The 17,973-nt window shown below is 35.8% G+C and overlaps 1 protein-coding gene across 1 annotated transcript in view; it reads left to right on the forward strand.

Annotated features, from left to right (window-relative positions):
* The first annotated feature begins 9,110 nt into the window (after positions 1-9,110).
* LOC129255677 (methionine--tRNA ligase, cytoplasmic-like) overlaps positions 9,111-17,973 on the forward strand; it is a 29,671-nt gene continuing 20,808 nt past the window's right edge. The window contains exon 1 of the mRNA XM_064096895.1: positions 9,111-9,363. Coding sequence (XP_063952965.1) covers positions 9,237-9,363 — 127 coding nt within the window. The 5' untranslated portion in view covers positions 9,111-9,236. The remainder of the gene's footprint in view (positions 9,364-17,973) is intronic.

Consider the following 17,973-nt stretch of genomic DNA (forward strand, 5'->3'; position numbering starts at 1 on the left):
AACCCAGGCACTGGAACCGTTGGAATTTGCCATTGTGTGGTCTTTTTGACCAATCAGAGTGCAGTATACTTGTTTTCAAGCTGCTTTATGTACTTGGCAAATGAAAAGTGTGATCTTGACCCGATTAAACCAATTCTTATTTTGAAACATATATCATTTCAAAGCATACATATTCAGCTTTATCATGATATAAAAATCATTTGGGCTCAAACAAAAATAAAGTGTGAAAATAGCAGCTTTTGTCAGGTGAAAATATTTATTTTGTAGCATATTTTAGATCAAAATTTTAACCTATATTACAAAATCTTTGAATAAATCCAAACACATGACCTGAAAGAATGATTCTTCTTCTTTACAATGGTACCAAATTCATGAAATTCGATGCATAATTAGAGCAGCAATGACCGAATGAAAAGAGGTGTTTTGGTCCGCATCAAGCTCATTAAATATGCAAAACATCTCAAGTCATGAATATCACTTGGATGAAAGAAGCCACTTTCTTGGGACCTGCAGTGAAGATGTGGAGTCTGACTGTTGGAAAAATGAAATATATATATATATATATGTATGTATATATATATATATATATATACATGTATATATATAGTATAGTAATAGGGTGGAGCGAGTTGCTTAGATTTTAGTTGTACAGACTGTTTCCCCCTGAGGGTTCATCAGCAACTACATGAAGCTCCTATATGTACATGTAGTTGAGCACTTTTCAGTAACTGCAGTTTCGTATAGTCATTATATATATATATATATATATATATATATATATATAAATTCGAGTTAACAATAAAAACTTTATTGGCAATCAAAGCAAGTTATCGTCAGTATTATTTTGTTACCTTACAGAAGCAAATACGTGAAACTTTAAGATATATATTATATGTATATATATATATATATATATATAAAGAGTTCTGCGTCGGCGGCGGCGTCATAATGTAGAAACAAATGAAGACTTAATAGAAACGCCGTGAGGAGACATAATATATGTATATATATATATATATATATAATATTTTCATTCATATTTTTTTTATTTATTCACATTTGCAATCAGAACTAAATATTTCTTCACATACGTAAGAGCTTGGTGAATTGGATATAAATAATATGATACATCATTTAGGAAATGTAAAGAAATAAACTCCTCAAAAAAGTATGGAAATCTGATTTTGATCGATAATCCCTCCTCAGTTTTAGTGAATATTAATGTGTGATTGATGCCAATAAATAGATCATTTAATTTTCTTTAAAATGACACTCTACAATCATGATAATGATTATGGTTCACATGGAGGCGCAGTGCCTTGAAATGTGGGGCAAGGTCAAAATTCAACAAAAGTTGCAAAATGACACAATATAGCCGGGATTGAAAGTCACTGTTCTTATTTTCCGTGGTCATGGTGGTGATGACTGTGTTTCTCATCGGTTTCTTGTTTTCATACACCTTAAAGGTCAAGTCCACCTCAGAAAAATGTTGATTCAAATAAATAGGGAAAAATCAGACAAGCATAACGCTGAAAATTTCATCAAAATCGGAGTGTAAAATGAGAAAGTTATGACATTTCGAAGTTTTCGCTTATTTTTCACAATGCACAATATTTAGTCACAGCATGCAAATGAAAGAATCGATGATGTCCATCACTAACTATTTCTTTTGTTTTTTATTGTTTGAATTATACAATATTTCATTTTTTACAGATTTGACAATAAGGACCAACTTGACTGAACCATAAAATGTTAAACCGATATTTCATATATGCTTTTAGATTCCTATAACTATTCAATGGAAAATGGTGCTATGTCACACTCCCAAAGGAATGGAGTTATAACTTTGCTACCAAAGAAAGACAAAGATTCCTTTTATTTGAAGAATTACAGGCCCATATACTTGTTGACTGTTGATTACAAAATTTTTGCTAAGATTTTAGCTAACCGTTTGAAAAGATGTTTAAGAAATCTTATTCATCCAGACCAGTCCGGTTTCCTTAAAGGTAGAAATATAGAAACTAATATACGCTTGATTTTAGATATTATTTAATTTACTGAGACAAGTGACATTCCAGGTGCATCCTCCTTCTTGATATTCAGAAGGCTTTCGACAGTGCGTCAGCCATGATTATTTATTGTACGTTTTGCATCGGTTTAATTTTGGAAATAATTTTATGAAATGGATCAGTACGATTTACACTGATAGGAAAAGTTATGTTATTTTTATCAAAAGCCATTGATATGGAAAGGGTATTTTTCAAGGCTGCCCGATTTCACCATACCCGTTCCTGCTTGTAATTGAAACTACATGTATATGCATGGCCTTAGCAGTTAGGCAAAACAATGGTATTCAGGGTCTTCCAATTTCTGATAAAGAATTGAAAATCTCCTTGTTAGCAGATGATTCAACATGGTTTTTTTTTATGGATCCACCCAATCTTTTATTTGATGTTTTAGATAAATTTGCTAACTCTTCTGGTTGTAAACTAAATCTTTCTAAATCAGAAGCAATATGGATTGGGGCCAAGAAAGGTTGTAATAATCGTCCTTTTTCTGACTGGGGTTTATCTTGGAAAGTGGATAATTTCAAGACTCTTGGAGTCACATTTTCTTAAAGAACTGACTTGTTATTTTAAATTGAATTATAAATGTAAACTGAAAAAAAAATTGAAGGTACCTGTACTTTAAACTGTTGGCGTGCAAGAAACTTGTCTTTCATTGGAAAGACATGTGTGATAAAAACTTTACTATTGCCACATGCAGTTGCTTTATCTTTTTTCAATTTTGTGTATAAAAAATTCCCCTATATTTTTATAAAGATTTGAACAAAATGTTCTTTAAATTCATTTGGAACGGGGGAACGAATAGAGTGAAGAGGAAATATTTTTGTAACCATTATGATGAATGTGGTCTTCGTATGATCGATCCACATGCCTTTTATGGCACAGAAAATGCTTTGGGTCAACTTCTTTTGGATGACAGTTATGACAGTAATTGGAAGTCTATTGAATAATTGTCTGCACTTCAAAAGTTTAACAATTATGAAAATCATATGCTCCTGAAAATATATTGATTTCGTTGGGTTGTACACAACTTGCTGACTCTTTGCGAACTTGGTATATTTTTAGAGATAAAATTTCACTTAAAATTTTGGACAATGATTATTTGTATTTAGGTCAATCTCAGGTTATTTGGTTTAATAAAAAACATAGGGTGAAAACAGTGGCGTACCTAGGATTTTCCACAGGGGGGGGGGGGGCAAAACCGTCCGCCAAAAAAATTGACAAGCAAAAAAAAAAAAAAAAAAGTCTTCAATCACAAATAAAGGATTTTGTACCAGAAAAAAATTTGACAAGCAAAAAAAAGGTCTTCAAGCTCGTCAGGGGGGGGGGGGGGGCAATAAAGGTCTTCAAGCTCGTCAGGGGGGGGCAAAAAAGGTCTTTCAAGCTCGTCAGGGGGGCAGGGATACGTCCTTTGCATGGGTTGTGGCTCGTCAGGGGGGCAGACTGCCCCCCCGTAGGGGTTACACTTCGTAATTCCGAAGGTTCGTAATTCCGAAACACGTAAATTGCCTATACCTCGATGTTCGTTAATCCGAAAACGTAAAAGGGTTCGTTAATCCGAACATTTGTAGCGTTATTCCGAAGGTTCGTTTTTCCGAAGGTTCGATAATCCGAAAACAAAATAAAGTTCGATGTTCCGAAGGTTCTTTAATCCGAAAACGAAATAAGGTTCGTTGTTCCGAAGGTTCGTTAATCCGAAAACGAAATAAGGTTTGTTGTTCCGAAGGTTCGTTTGTCCGAAAACAAAATAAGGTTCGTTTATCATTTCGTTTTCGGACTAACGAACCTTCGGAATTACGAACCTCATTTCGTTTTCGGATTAACGAACCTTCGGAATTACGAACCTTCGAAAATACGAACCTTCGGAATAACCGAACCTTCGGAATAACGAAGCTTCGGAATTACGAATGTATGCGCCCGTGGGTACGCTAGTGGGTCAAAATCCAAACAATTCTTCTTTTATGAAGATTGGTTCAAGAAAGGAATTGTTTTTGTAAAAGATCTTCTAAATCCTCCGCACCCTGGTTATAGACTTCTTGAAGAGCTTGTTTTGGATTTTGAAATTCAGGCAAATCAAAATAGAAAATATAATTTTTTAATAAAGAATATCCCTACCCCTTGGTTAGATGGTTTGAATATTAATGATATTGATATTCATGAAGAAATTATCAAGCATTTAAAACAATGTAAAAAAGTAACTAAATATTAATATCCTATTTTCCTGGATAAATGCATCCCAGAAAAATCAATTTCCTTTTGGAATGACTTTTGTATATTACCTGATATCATAAATTGGGAGAAAATTCATTTGACCAATTTCAAATGTACAATAGATCCTCGTCTGCGGGCATTCTATTTCAAAATTTTTCATAGAACATTTGCCTTCAATGACTTCCTTTTCAAAATTAAAAGAAAAGATTCTCCTATTTGCTCTTTTTGTAACAAAGACCCTGAAACGCCTATTCCTGTATTTTGTGAATGTACCAAAATCTTGCCCACTTGGAATGCTATAATTAAGATAATTAATACAAAAGATAAAACGAAAATTCAACCTTCAATTTTTCAGAAAATTTTTGGTCTGCAGGATGATAAATTCTTAACTTATCTTTCTTTTGTTAAAATACTACTTTTATGTTTGCAAATTTCAAGGTAATTCACCTGTATGTGAGGGTTTCTTGGCTTTACTAAAATATAATAAGGATTTAGAATATTTCATAGCCAAGAAAAAGAACAAACTTCCTCTACATTTCAATAAATGGAAATTTGATTTCAGTGATTAAAATACCTTTGTTCTCTATTTGTAAATTTTTAATGCTGCTTTGTGTAATCGTGCATGTTAATACATTGTAATTATTGTTTTGATTTTTGTAATTATGTTTTATTTGATCAATAAAAATTGAAAGCAGAAAGAAGAAAAAACAATGGCAATTCCACATGTTCAGTGAGAAATAAAACTTTGTTTCACAGGACAAAGAGGAGAAAATTGTATACAATATTTCATATTTCATATAATAAAATACAAAAGAAATAGTGAGTGAGTGATGTCATCAGTTCCCTCATTTGCATACCGACCGGGATGTGAATAAATGTTTTGTGAAATTAAGCGAAACTTTAAAATGCCACAATTTTCTTATTTTACATCCGATTTCGATGAAATTTTCAATGTTATGTTTGTTGGATTTTTCTCTTTTTATTCAAATCAACTTTTTGTTGGGGTGGACTTGTCCTTTCACATCAACATTAACATGGAATCAAACACACCTCTGCACAAGTAAACACATAACAAACAAACATGCGTGGGTATTTCAAACCACGTCTCAAACCATGTTATCTCAAAGAACCATATAAACCTCAACAAAGCATAAAAATGAAAAAGCAAGTGCTTGATTTGAATGGATTTTCATTTCTATTGACACAGACAAAAGAATCATGTTTTTTTATTACCCTTCGATCATGACTATTTCTGCTCGTTTTGCAGCTTTTCAATTCAGACCTCATCCAACACTTTTGAATCCTGCTCTTTTCTTGATGGCATGATGACCATAGCAAGCATATCATTTTAAAGAGAATTAAATGATCTTTTGAATGATATCAAATATCCATTGTGTAAAATTGTGAGTTGGGAGAAATTAATGGCCGAACTCAGATTTCCAAACTTTTTTTTTTAAGAGGGGTTTAATATTGTTTTTTATTGGTTTCTGTTACGCAAGTGGAGTGCTGTTGGACTGCACGCCTGTCCGTCCGGGAAAATGACAATACTAATTAGGGCTGTTCCAACGTACTGCTCCATGTACCTTTCTTGCTCGGTCTTTGAATTCCATGAACTAAAATTAATTGAAGTCAACCGCGTAGCCAGGATTTCATTTTGGAGGGGGCGGTAAATGCACGCGAAGTGTGCCAACCAAAGACCTAGGGGGTGGGTGCAGGGAGGGGGAGTTTCCCCCTCCCGCGCGAAGCTTTTGGTGTTTCATAAATTAAAATGAAAAGGAGCCGTCTCTCTTGTCTCTAGTACCTATATCAGCTCCAATTCAGTTGACTATATTGTGATTTTGAACCTTGTTTTCAAAAGTGATTGTGAACGCACAAAAAAGGAATATAAAGAATAATAACCCCGCGCGAAGCGCGGAAGCTAAAGCGTTTTATCAATTTTTTTCCATGAAAAGGGTCCCGAGAAAAGGGTATTCTCAAAGATATATTGAATACTTAATTCCCATGCAAAGATCAGATTTGATTACAAACAATTTAGCGACAGTGCATATCTTTAACTCGCAAAACAGAGGAGAAGAAGTGTATATGCCGGGAGGAAGATATTCCTCCCCGCGCAGAGCAATGAAACTCTGAAATTTCAAAGGGCGGACGTTTCATCAAATGCAGATATCTTTAATACCCCATCGGCTCTAATTCAATTGATTTTCTAAGATTATTGAACTTCATTACAAGGAAAATACTTGTTGCGCAAAAAGTTGAAACTTCTGTGATTTATTAAAATTACATAAAAAAAGGATGCCTAATTTCTTTGACTTATCCTGAAGCGCTTCATTTTGAATTATAAAGAAACTTAAGTGTCATTCAAAATTTCAAACTGATGGCGCAAAACAGGACAGGAGATGAATGTGCAGGGAAACGACATAAAGTTTGATAGAATTTGATAAAAAATATTGTACTTTTCTATTTAATACGACACGAATTTTATACCTTCCTCTTTTTAAATTAGGAACCTGTTTAATTGCCCCAAAATAATTGTTGTTTAGTAATGAGCTGAAAAGCGGGAGAAGTTGATTTTATGGAGGTCAGAAATTGATATAAAGATTTTACCCGCCCGGAGCCGACCCGACCAGAAGTTGAGCGATCAATTAAAAAAATAAAGATAACTTCATATACTTCGGCCTAACCTTACTCTAATTCCATATGCCCTAATGTATACATTTGAACTTTAACTGGCAAGGAACACATATAGCTGAGGTGGAAAAACAGGGTTAGAGAAAGGGTGGGGGAAACAATGGAGAACTTCAATATTGTCATTGAACCGCGCGCAGCGCGGAAGCAAAATTCATGTATAAATTTAGAGCAAGAGTGAAGGAGTTTCTCTTTTGAGAAAAAAAAAAAGAATTAAAACAACAAACACAAAGCTACCTCCCAGAAGGAAAAACCAGTTCCACTGTACCAGTTAGACCAGTAGAATTTTAACTGGAATCTCTGGAAATTGGAACATCGGTTTACTGGTCTAACTGGTCATACTGGTCCAGTTAAAATTTTACTGGTCCAGTTATAAACTAAACTGGTCTTGAATTACTGGAATTTTATACTGGTCTTGTATCTGGTGGGTTGTTACTGGTCTCACTGGTCTTCATACTGGTATCCAATTTAAGCTGGTCTTTAATTTTCTACTGGTCTGACTGGTCCTCGAACTGGTCAAACTGGTCCTCGTACTGGTCTTACTGGATCAATTTATTACATGCATTTGGTTTGTTATATACCATGGTCAGTGAAATGTGATGGAAAAGATGGTTAGTAAATTAATCTTTCTGCTGTTATTTTAAATGTGATATATGAAATTACACATTTTCATTGTGAATTAGTTCACACACTTATTTGGAAAGTTTTTAAACAACAATGAGTGCCATTGCAAGGATATTCCATTCTAAATCCTGATTTTTCTTTTTAAAATAGGAAATATGCAAATGAGGTAAACCACGTGGTCAGCATCTTCAGAATTACTTGACCAGTTCAATTTCAAACAATGAATTACTTTAGACCAGTTGACTATATCAGAGGAATATATCTTGCTTTGATCTTAATCATAATTAAAGAAAATAATTATTTTAATGAGAATGTTAATACTTGATAATTATGATAATATTATTAATAATTATTACAATATCGATAACAATGATAACAGTAATAAGAATGATGACAACAATGATCATAATAATCATAATAATAATAATTATGATAATTATAAGAAGAATGATGATAACAATGATAACGATAATAACTTTCTTTGAATTGTAAGATTCATTTTCCATAATTCGTCAAATGATCTGACTTGAAATAAAGTCATTATTTATTGGACCAGTAACACCAGTTTGATGAAAAACAATTTAACTGGTTTGAACTGGTCTCCAGTTGATTTTTACTGGTCCAGTAAACATATACTGGAAACCAGTAAAAATCTACTGGAAACCATTTATTGGACCAGAAACACCAGTTGATGAAAAACAATTTAACTGGTATTACTAATTGCTTCAACTGGAAGGCAATTGTTTGAACTGGTCTCCAGTTGATTTTTACTGGTCCAGTTAAAAATCAACTGGCCCAGTTTAAATATACTGGAAACCAGTAAAATTCTACTGGAAACCAGTAAAAAAAATTACTGGTCTTACTGGTTTTTCCTTCTGGGCTCTCTTCCCTTTCTTCCCTTTCCTCCCTTTCCCTTTCTCCTCTCTTTTTCCCTTTTTTTTCTTTTTGGGGATGTTTTTGGGGGGCGACCGCCCCCACCACCCCCATGGCTACGCGCCCGGATTGAAATCAGTTAAAGATTAATTTATTACAATGTTTATTTTGGGATATGTGACGTTATAAACGAGCAGCTGCCCCATTTATTATATGTTATAAAATGCATATCACTTTGTTAATAAATATGGAGTTCCCGATGACTTAATTTTGCTTTCTTTTCATGATCGGATGTGAAATGATTTGTCTATATTGATATAAAAAAGGTACAGTAAAACCCCGAGTAAAACCAATTTAAATTCTGAGAAAATGACGCACATTTCATTGATTTTATGATCGCTACGGGAATTATGCTGCTCGCACTGAATATGACGTCACAAATAAATTGATTTTCTGCTGTTTTTAAATTAAACTTTTTGTCAGGGTGAACTTCCCCTTTGACGTCCTAATTCAGGGGCCGCGGAACGGTTTTCAAAGTGGGGGGAGGGGGGCTGACCATGCTAAAAATCACAATCATATGGTAATTTTTACGTTTTTGTACACGGTTTTGGAAAAAAGTGGGGGGGGGGGGGCTGAAGCCCCCCCCCCCCGTTACTGACCATATAGGGCCATATTTTTTATATGCCTGTTTACAATTTTCGAAAATGCACGCTGGTACTTGAGGGAGACTACTATTAGTATCCCATTTCATCATCTTTAAAAATTCTAGGTAGGTGCATGTGCCTACTTTTTCAGGGCAAAATGAAGTTATATTCGGATCCAGGAAACCAGCACACTCTGAAAGCAATAGTTGCTGCTGCATTAGCAAATGTGAAGCTAGATGTTCAATCTGTGAGCATTTCAGGTGAGCTAGAGTAGACTAACTGATACAAGTATTAGAAAGTTAGGCCGCTGCTCGGGGCCGCGCCGCTGCTACGTCTACCCATCTACGGCACTACCTGCTGGTCCGCCCGGCAGGGTCGGCCGGGCGTCTGTCTCTCTGCTGCGCGCTGCAGCCTGCAGCAGTGCAGGCATGGGGGGGGGGGGGGGGGGCAGTCAAATGTATTGGCGTACACACGCCTGGCCAAATTATTGGAAAGACTTCCTTATGTCCCCTCCACTAATTAAAAACAATACTTTTCCAAAACCCCCTTCTTTCGTTCTCTTTTTCTTTTCTTTTTTTCTTCATACTTCCGGTTGCGCTTCATTGGCATCGTTGACAAAATACGGAGCGAGCTTGCGATTTCCCAAATTTTTCGTCTAATGAACTATAGTTTATAGAGGGTGCGCAATTTATCTTCATATCAAAGACACTACAAGGGAAAGACTAGGCACAAAAACAATTTTACACATAAATTGATGCTAAGTCGGCAAAGTGTCCAATCTTTTTACTGTAAAGACTTTGATTTGGTGGAACGTTAATTTACAAACGAATGGTAGCACTTGCGGGGCTTCGTTCAAGGTACGTAGAATTTTATATATTTGTTTAATTTGTCATCGCTTTGAATATTTTCCAAAAAGTATCGTCAGCAAACAGGCCTCTACAATTTTTTTTTTCGTCACTTGCCCTGTTGGGCAAGTGATGAAAAGATTTGCTTGCCCGATAGAAAAAAACTGCTTGCCCAATTTGTTTTATAATTTTTTTTATTATGATGGCACTACTCTTATTTTTAAAGGTCATACAAAATAACAATTGAGAATCATGTACAGTATAAAAGAACACACATTTTAGTTTATTTTCAGCAACGTAGGCCTGAGTCATTACGTTTATTTTGAATTTTTTTTCGCTATTTATAAATGGGCGTTTAAGGTTAAAAAAACCTTCACCAAAAGTTGCTAAAATTTCATATTTTGCATCTTTAAATCCACGATATTGTTATCTGTTTGCCATATTTCCTTAGAATTGTTTTGATTTAGTTGGAAACTATAAAGAAAGCTAGAGAAAATATTCAGCTCTTTATTGCCTCTGAAAAAGACTTGCAAGTAGTGGAAGCCGAAAAGGATCTCGGTGTAATAGTGGACTGTCAGCTGAAATTTCACCAGCATGTGTCATCAGCAGTTAGCAAGGGATACCAACTCCTAGCCATAATGAAAAGAACCTTCACTCAACTCACAAGGACAACTCTGCCTCTGCTCTTCAAAACCCTTATAAGACCCCACCTTGAATATGGGAGTACCCTCTGGCATAGCAGATTCAAAGAAGATGCAAGGAGGATCAAAAGGGTCCAAAGAAGGGCAACCAAGCTGGTTAGAGAGCTGAAGAACGTCCCATATAAAGACAGACTCAAAGAATTGAACTTGTACTCCCTGCTGTACAGGAGGAGAAGAGGAGACATGATCTTCGTGCACCAGTTAATGCATGGACTTATCAATCTCCCCCAAGATCACTTCGTCACACAATCAGTAGGTAGATCAACAAGGGGACACTGCCTGAAGCTTTGAACAGAAAGAGCACTGTAGACTGGACGTTCGCAGCAAGTCTTTTAGCAGAAGAGTGATAGATGATTGGAATAGCCTCCCTGAAAGTATAGTCATCTTGCCAACAACAGAATTATTTAAAAGGCATGTAGATAAATATTGGTGGGATCATCGCTTTGATCTAATCATGACTACCACTCCTCAGCATGCATACAGTAATAAATTCACCAGACTAAAACCATAGATGGAGTGACCGGGAATTACAGGCCACTGCCTTCTTCCTGTACCAGATGATGATGATTATGATGTAAAAAAAAAATCATCAACAGTGGAGTGGCTAAAATTTCACATTTTGCATCTCTAAGTCCATGAAATGGTCATTTATTTTCCATATTTCCTTGATTTTTTTTTTCATTAGTTGGAAACTATCAAAATTAAGAATATTCACCTCTCGTCTTTTCTTCATCATTTTATGATGTTACACTCGGTCAATATTTTTTTTATTGTAGTCCTGCATGTAGACTGTCATGTTTTTTTCATGGTGTTGCAACATTAACAGAAAACGATCGTTGATCGTTTGATCGTTTTGATCGTTTTACACTTGGTCAACACCATGAAAGTCTACGTGTGGGACCACAATAATAAAAAACATTTACCGAGTGTAACATCATCATTAATCAGAGTCAAGAAAGGGCTGAATATTCTTCATTTTTTCGGTAGTTTCCAACTAAATCAAAACGAATTCAAGGTAATTTGGAAAATAGATGGCCATTTCATGGATTTTTGCAAAATGTAAAATTTTAGCCACATATGGCGGGTTTTTTTGGGGGGGGTTTGCATCGGCAAATTGCGCAAGATAATAGCGCATGCGCAGTCATTACACACATAGAACGTAAGATGCGATGGCACGGTTTTTCGAACGAGGTACCTGGCGATAAATTATTGGTAATTGGCGCTGATTTTACATCAGTTTCCACTGTTTTTTTTTACTGGTTTGACATAATATGAGAGATAGTTGTGATTATCCAAAAGATATTGAAATTTAGAGGGTCTACTGATATTTTATTTCCAAAACAACCACTTGCCCGATCGGGCAATTGACTTTGAGAAATGCTTGCCCGCACGTCACTTTCACTTGCCCCGGGCAAGCGGGTTTCTCGCGCCCTGTATAAAAATTATGTTTTTTAAGTTATTGCATTTATTGGAGTCTCTATTTTATCAAACAATCATTTGAATTGTGCATACAGTGAATCAAGAATCTGGTTTCAAAAATACCAACAAGCTGAATTAAGGTTTTGAATTATATTAGTGCCACCAACAACCTTTTATTTCCGTCGAAGAGACATGCGAAGCAACTTTCTAGGCCGAGGTAAGCAATTTTTCTCTTTTTTTTACATGCTTTTTACATAAAAAATAATTGTAAAATTGAAAATGGAACGCTTTTCACCAGAAAAAGCTCTGGTGAGTAGCGAAATGAGTTTCGGCTAACATTATTCGCGTTATGATGTTTACCAACAACTCTAAAATCCGTAGCGTAAACACGTACGTGGTGCGAAGTTAGTATAGCATACTAACCTCGCAATACGTGTGAGTGCATTGGGAATTACACACTCAAGAAATTTTGACGGAATAAAGCTATATTTTGGTATGTATCCAACTTTTCCTTCTTAAATCCCTAAACAAGTTGTCGCCAGAATATGACCCCCGGGAAAAAAGCTTGGGGGAACAAAACATACCCTAAACACATTTGACCCCGTGATTGACAATTGACCAGTCTTTCAAAACCACCCTTTTTGTTGAAAATCAGTGTTTTTTATACCATTAACGAGTGCACGCACGGCCCTCGTCCAAAACTGAAAAAACACCCCTTTAAACGTGTACAGCAATATATTTGACTGGCCCCCCCGGGGGGGGGGGGGTAGCCATAGCCAGGAGGCTCCTGGAGATTAATGTCCTATCACTGACATGCTTAATCTCCATGAAGCCAGGGACGATGGGATGCCATTTCTCTACCCGCACCGACGAATTGTGCAACAATAATGTTGGGAGCCCAAACTTATATTTAGCCTGGAGGCTCCTGGGGCCCGTTTCTCAACACCTGGACAAGTTAGTCATATCTTTATCCACCAACCACAGAATTAGTTCCAATCTTACCAAACCTGTTTCACGAAGGGCTTCCTAACTAGAATCCCTTGATATCGATACTATTGGCAGAAAGAGCAGACGAGACCTAGCCTTAGTCACAAAACAGCATAATTTTCAAAAAGCAAAATTGTTATTAAATTGCAAATACATGTATTGTGATGAATCGGGGAATACATCTAATCAAAATAATAACAGAGGCAAAATATGCACCAAATATACTTAAACTCTGAAAAATGGAGCATTCAATTGCTGAGAAAACGAAATTATGAATAACTCATTTCAGGACTAAAAAATCACTTGTGGATGTTGAGATGAGTACCCCCGAGATATCAAATTTTAATAGTTTACGGAAGTAAACCATAAAGGTTTTCTTTGTAAAAGGATGATCATTATACGTTTTTTTATGATTCCACCATCAAAATAAAGTGTTACATAAATTGTTTAAATCTTTGATACCGAAACATACAATTCGACAAATTCTATGCATAAATTAGAGATAGAATTTATCAAAATTTTGATAAGGGTCTGAAAACAATGAATACAAGTCCAGTTATGGATGGCCTGATGCGGTAGAATCTTTATCGATTCAATTATTTTACTATTTCAAAATGAATAATTTTGAGGCGTTTTACGAACAGTTTTTATGGTTTCTATGCAATACAATTATTGAATGATCTATCCCACTTATTTTGCTATATAATTTCAACTTCTATGATTGACTACGTAAGATTATAATTTTCAAATTTTGAGGCACTTTTGCATGTCATAGTCTACCCACGTGATGCCACTACGTCATTAAGAAAGAAGTTATGACAGGTTCGGAGGTGTCATACATATTTAGTCAGGTTGCTGTCCCCGATATTGGCAAAGAGGGCTTTGTGAAACGGTTAGCGGACAAGTAGCTCACTATCTCCGATTTAGTCAAGATTAGAAGTTAGACTTATGACGGTGTTGAGAAAGGGGCCCCTGCTTCCTGGAGAGTAAAAGTCATTCTACTGACGTGGGCTTTACTGATGTAGGCTTACTCTCCACGGAGCCTGGGACGGCATGTCATTGCTCTACACAAACGGAGTATTTTGGCAACAATGATGATGCTCAAAAATACTTGTTTTCTTTAAGGTTTTGAGACCAAACTTATGTAAATGGGCTAAAATGCATTATGTAAGCTTTTGGCACTAAATAGACATATTTCTTCATCCTTAGACTCCCATTTCAGGGTTTTGTGAGGCAGACCCCCATCAAAATATAATTTGAGTGCCCCCTTCCTGGGCTGCTGGCTGCTAGTGGTGCATCTTGTGTTGTCTTGTCTTGACTTACAACTAATATATTCGCTGTTTCAGAGAAGTTTTTAAACATTTTCTGATTTTTTGTTGTCCTCCTACACATACGGATGTCTGCCATAGGCCTTGTAATGATGGTGGTTCGACCAACGCTTAAATACAGCCTCTATGGAGAAAAGGGTGTGCTAGAGCACCCTCCTCGATTTCTGCTTAATTCCCCCCTTTGATGAACAAAAAGGGCGCAAGAATGAAAACAAAATATTAATGAATATAATCAGCTTACCAAATTCTAAATGTTGGGAACCAGACCAATAATACATTGACCTCAGTGGGGCTACCGTAATTATGTATTCATGGGGTCATATCTAAGGCCCCCATGGACCGATTCCCACCAAATTTCTGTAGTAAGTGTTTTCATTATTCTCTACCAAAATATGATATCAAAAATGCTGAAATGTGAAAAAGGTTTTTGCGATGTCATCACTTCTGTACTCTATTATTATTATCACTGAGGAAGAGCCTATTGTGCTAAAATCTAATAAGACGAAGAAGGAGACATGAAAGCTCAGTCTTTAAAGAGGGGGTACTGATTATGGTGACCCAGGTTTGATTCCTGCTTGGTTTGTTAGTGCCCTTTGGTAAGGCAGGCATTTATCCGAAGATCGTTGTGTACTGGTCAGATGGCGTCTGGTTGGGCTAGAATTTACTTCTGAATGTTTAGATTGACACTGCTTAGTAGACCTTCACATAGCATTGAAAAACCAAGATGTGTGGTGTCACCGTGTCACATATGAACAACTTCCCCAATAGGCTAACCATAACACACAATGTTCTGGAGGTTAAGATGTACAAGACACATTTTTCACAGAACTCTCCCAGAAATTGTCATCATCGTGGAGACAGCACATTACAGTAATGTGTGAAAATATCTGGTGGATCAAATTTCTTCAGTTTATGACATATGCTTAAATGTAATTTGGCACAGACATAGGTCTTGAGATAGAGATTTGCAAGATATTTATCACATCTGTCAGACATTGTGTTGCCACGGTAACAGGATATTTTGGCAAAAAAAGCCAGGAAAACTCATTGCAAATCGAACTAAATATCTCCTCAGTTTTTAACTAGTGGGTAGCAAATTTTGCACAAACATTGGTATTGGGGTAAAGACATGCAGAACTCATTTTCCAAATCCATTGGAATTGCATTGCTATGGTAATGGCATGTTGCCAGGTAATAATAAATTTTAGTGATATTTCTTTTTTTTTTTCACAGGCAAGCTAACTTGTTTCAAGGGTTTCATTCTTTAAAGAAGAATGAAACTCTTGGAGCAAGTTAGCATTTGTGAAAGCAGAAAAATCAAAGAATAAGACCAACAAAATTTTGAGTAAAATAGGACTAGCAATAGAAGAGTTATGAGCATTTGAATGTCAAGATCACTAATGCTATGGAGATCCTCCCATTGGCAATGCGACCAAGATCTATGATGTCACAGATGAACAACTCTCCCCTTTTGGACGCTGAAAATATACCCCAAAACATCTCTTTTTGCTCATTCTAATCATATGACAAACGATTCATCAATGATATAATGTTGTGAAACCTCTGTACTTGTCCTCTCATAAAGAGAACACATCACCTTGTGATAGACTCTATAAAAGTGAGAATATAAGTGAAATAAGTACTAAAGTAATGAGGGAGTTTTACGTGTGTGACATCACAGATCTTGGTCGCATTGCCAATAGGAGGATCTACACGGCATTAGTGATCTCAATATTCAAATGCTCATAACTTTCTTATTGTTCATTCAATCTTCCTCAAACTTTCAACAATATGTTTCTTTGATGTTTCTCTTTGATATGGATTCAGCTGGTTTCAGGGGTTTCATTCTCCTTTAAGTTAAACCAATATATGTAAGAAGGTTGTATTACAGTGTAGGGGAAGGCGGGGTAAGTTGAGCACAGGGGCAAGTTGAGCCACCACCCCCAGGCCAATAATGAATGAGTCAGACATTGTGGTGGTGTCATGCATTGATTACCCATTACATAACCCTTAACCCCACCACATTGTTTGAAACTTTGCAACAAAAAGTACTTTTTTATAGGGAAAAATAAAAATATCAGCCAAAAAAGTAAAAAAGGGTGTGAAATAGATCAGTGCTTTTTACCCACATATACGTCTTTAAATATAATAAAGAAATACCAATATTGTTAGTCCAGGTATGGATTATCATTCTTGTCATAGTCTTTTACATGATGGATGCATAAGAAATGTGTGGATGTGAAAATATCGCTTAAGTTCGGACTGGGGTAATTTGTGCCAGCCGACATGGGGCAAGTTGAGCCATGGTAATTCTTATGGAAAAAAAAAACCTTAAAAAGCCATTGATATGCAGGCAGAACTGAGCAAATTCACATGACAGCTCTTTTACTTTTAGAGGATGTTAGTATTTAAAGAGAATTAGCAAGTGAAAAGACTTTAAATAAAAGATTGACATGCCGGTTCTTCCCGCATACATTTTGTACATAGTTTTTGTGGCTCAACTTACCCCAGAAGGTGGCACAACTTACCCCACAGATGGGGCAAGTTGAGCCATTTGACATTGCTTTTTTTTCAAAGGTCACAATGGCTTTCAGTGTGGGGGTAGAAAGTTATAGGTGAACAATATTTCCCAAGAATCAGATTTAAAGGCAAGGTACTTAATACAACAATATTATTAGTCATATCAATTGTAACATGCAAAATGCAAAAAGTGTCACAACTTACCCCGCCTTCCCCTATACAGTGCGTCCCACAAAAAACGAAACTGAGATTTATCAATGATTTATCATAATTTAATCACAAATACAATAGACAAATGACCTACCATTGTAAAGCTTAGAATCTCCTCTTTCATCTGAAATTACTTAGATTATTTCTCATTCACGCATGAGTGAGCAAAAACAATTTGAAGAGGGGATACCAAAAAGTCATTGGCGGGCTGTATCTGGGTTTCAAAAAGAAAACCACATTTCTAAAAAGTTCAATATCTGCTCTTTAATTTGATACCTCAATTACAGAAAACGGTCAAGAAATAAGAAAGTTCTGGTTATTTGAAATAAGGCTTGAAATTCAATAATTTCATAAAATGAAGAGGTTTTACAGGCTAGCGTTCAAACTCACTCGACACTTCGTTTTGTTGACGATCAGCCATGCATGAAGTGTTTTGTTAACCATGGGATAGCTTCTGTGGGAAACCGGTGAAAACATGTTTATTTAATGAAATTATGGAAATACAAGCTTTGTTTCATGGGAACGTAACTTTTTTACTTCTTTACCATTTTTTGTGATTAAGGTATCAAATTAAAGAGCAGATATTGAACTTTTTAGGCATGTGATTTTCTTTTTAAAATTCAGATACCCCCCGCCAAATGAGTTTTTGGTATCCTTTCTTCAAATTGTTTTTGCTCACTCATGCGTGAATGAGGAATAATCTAAGTCATATCAGATGAAAGAGGGGATTCTAAGCTTTACATTGGTAGGTCATTTGTCTATTGTATTAGTGATTAAGTTATGATAAATCATCGCTAAATCTCGGTTTCGTTTTTTCTGGGACGCACTGTATATTAACCTTATTGGTTTACTACGTACAG

This window comes from Lytechinus pictus, chromosome 3 (genome assembly GCF_037042905.1).
Source record: "Lytechinus pictus isolate F3 Inbred chromosome 3, Lp3.0, whole genome shotgun sequence".
NCBI classification, from domain to species: domain Eukaryota; kingdom Metazoa; phylum Echinodermata; class Echinoidea; order Temnopleuroida; family Toxopneustidae; genus Lytechinus; species Lytechinus pictus.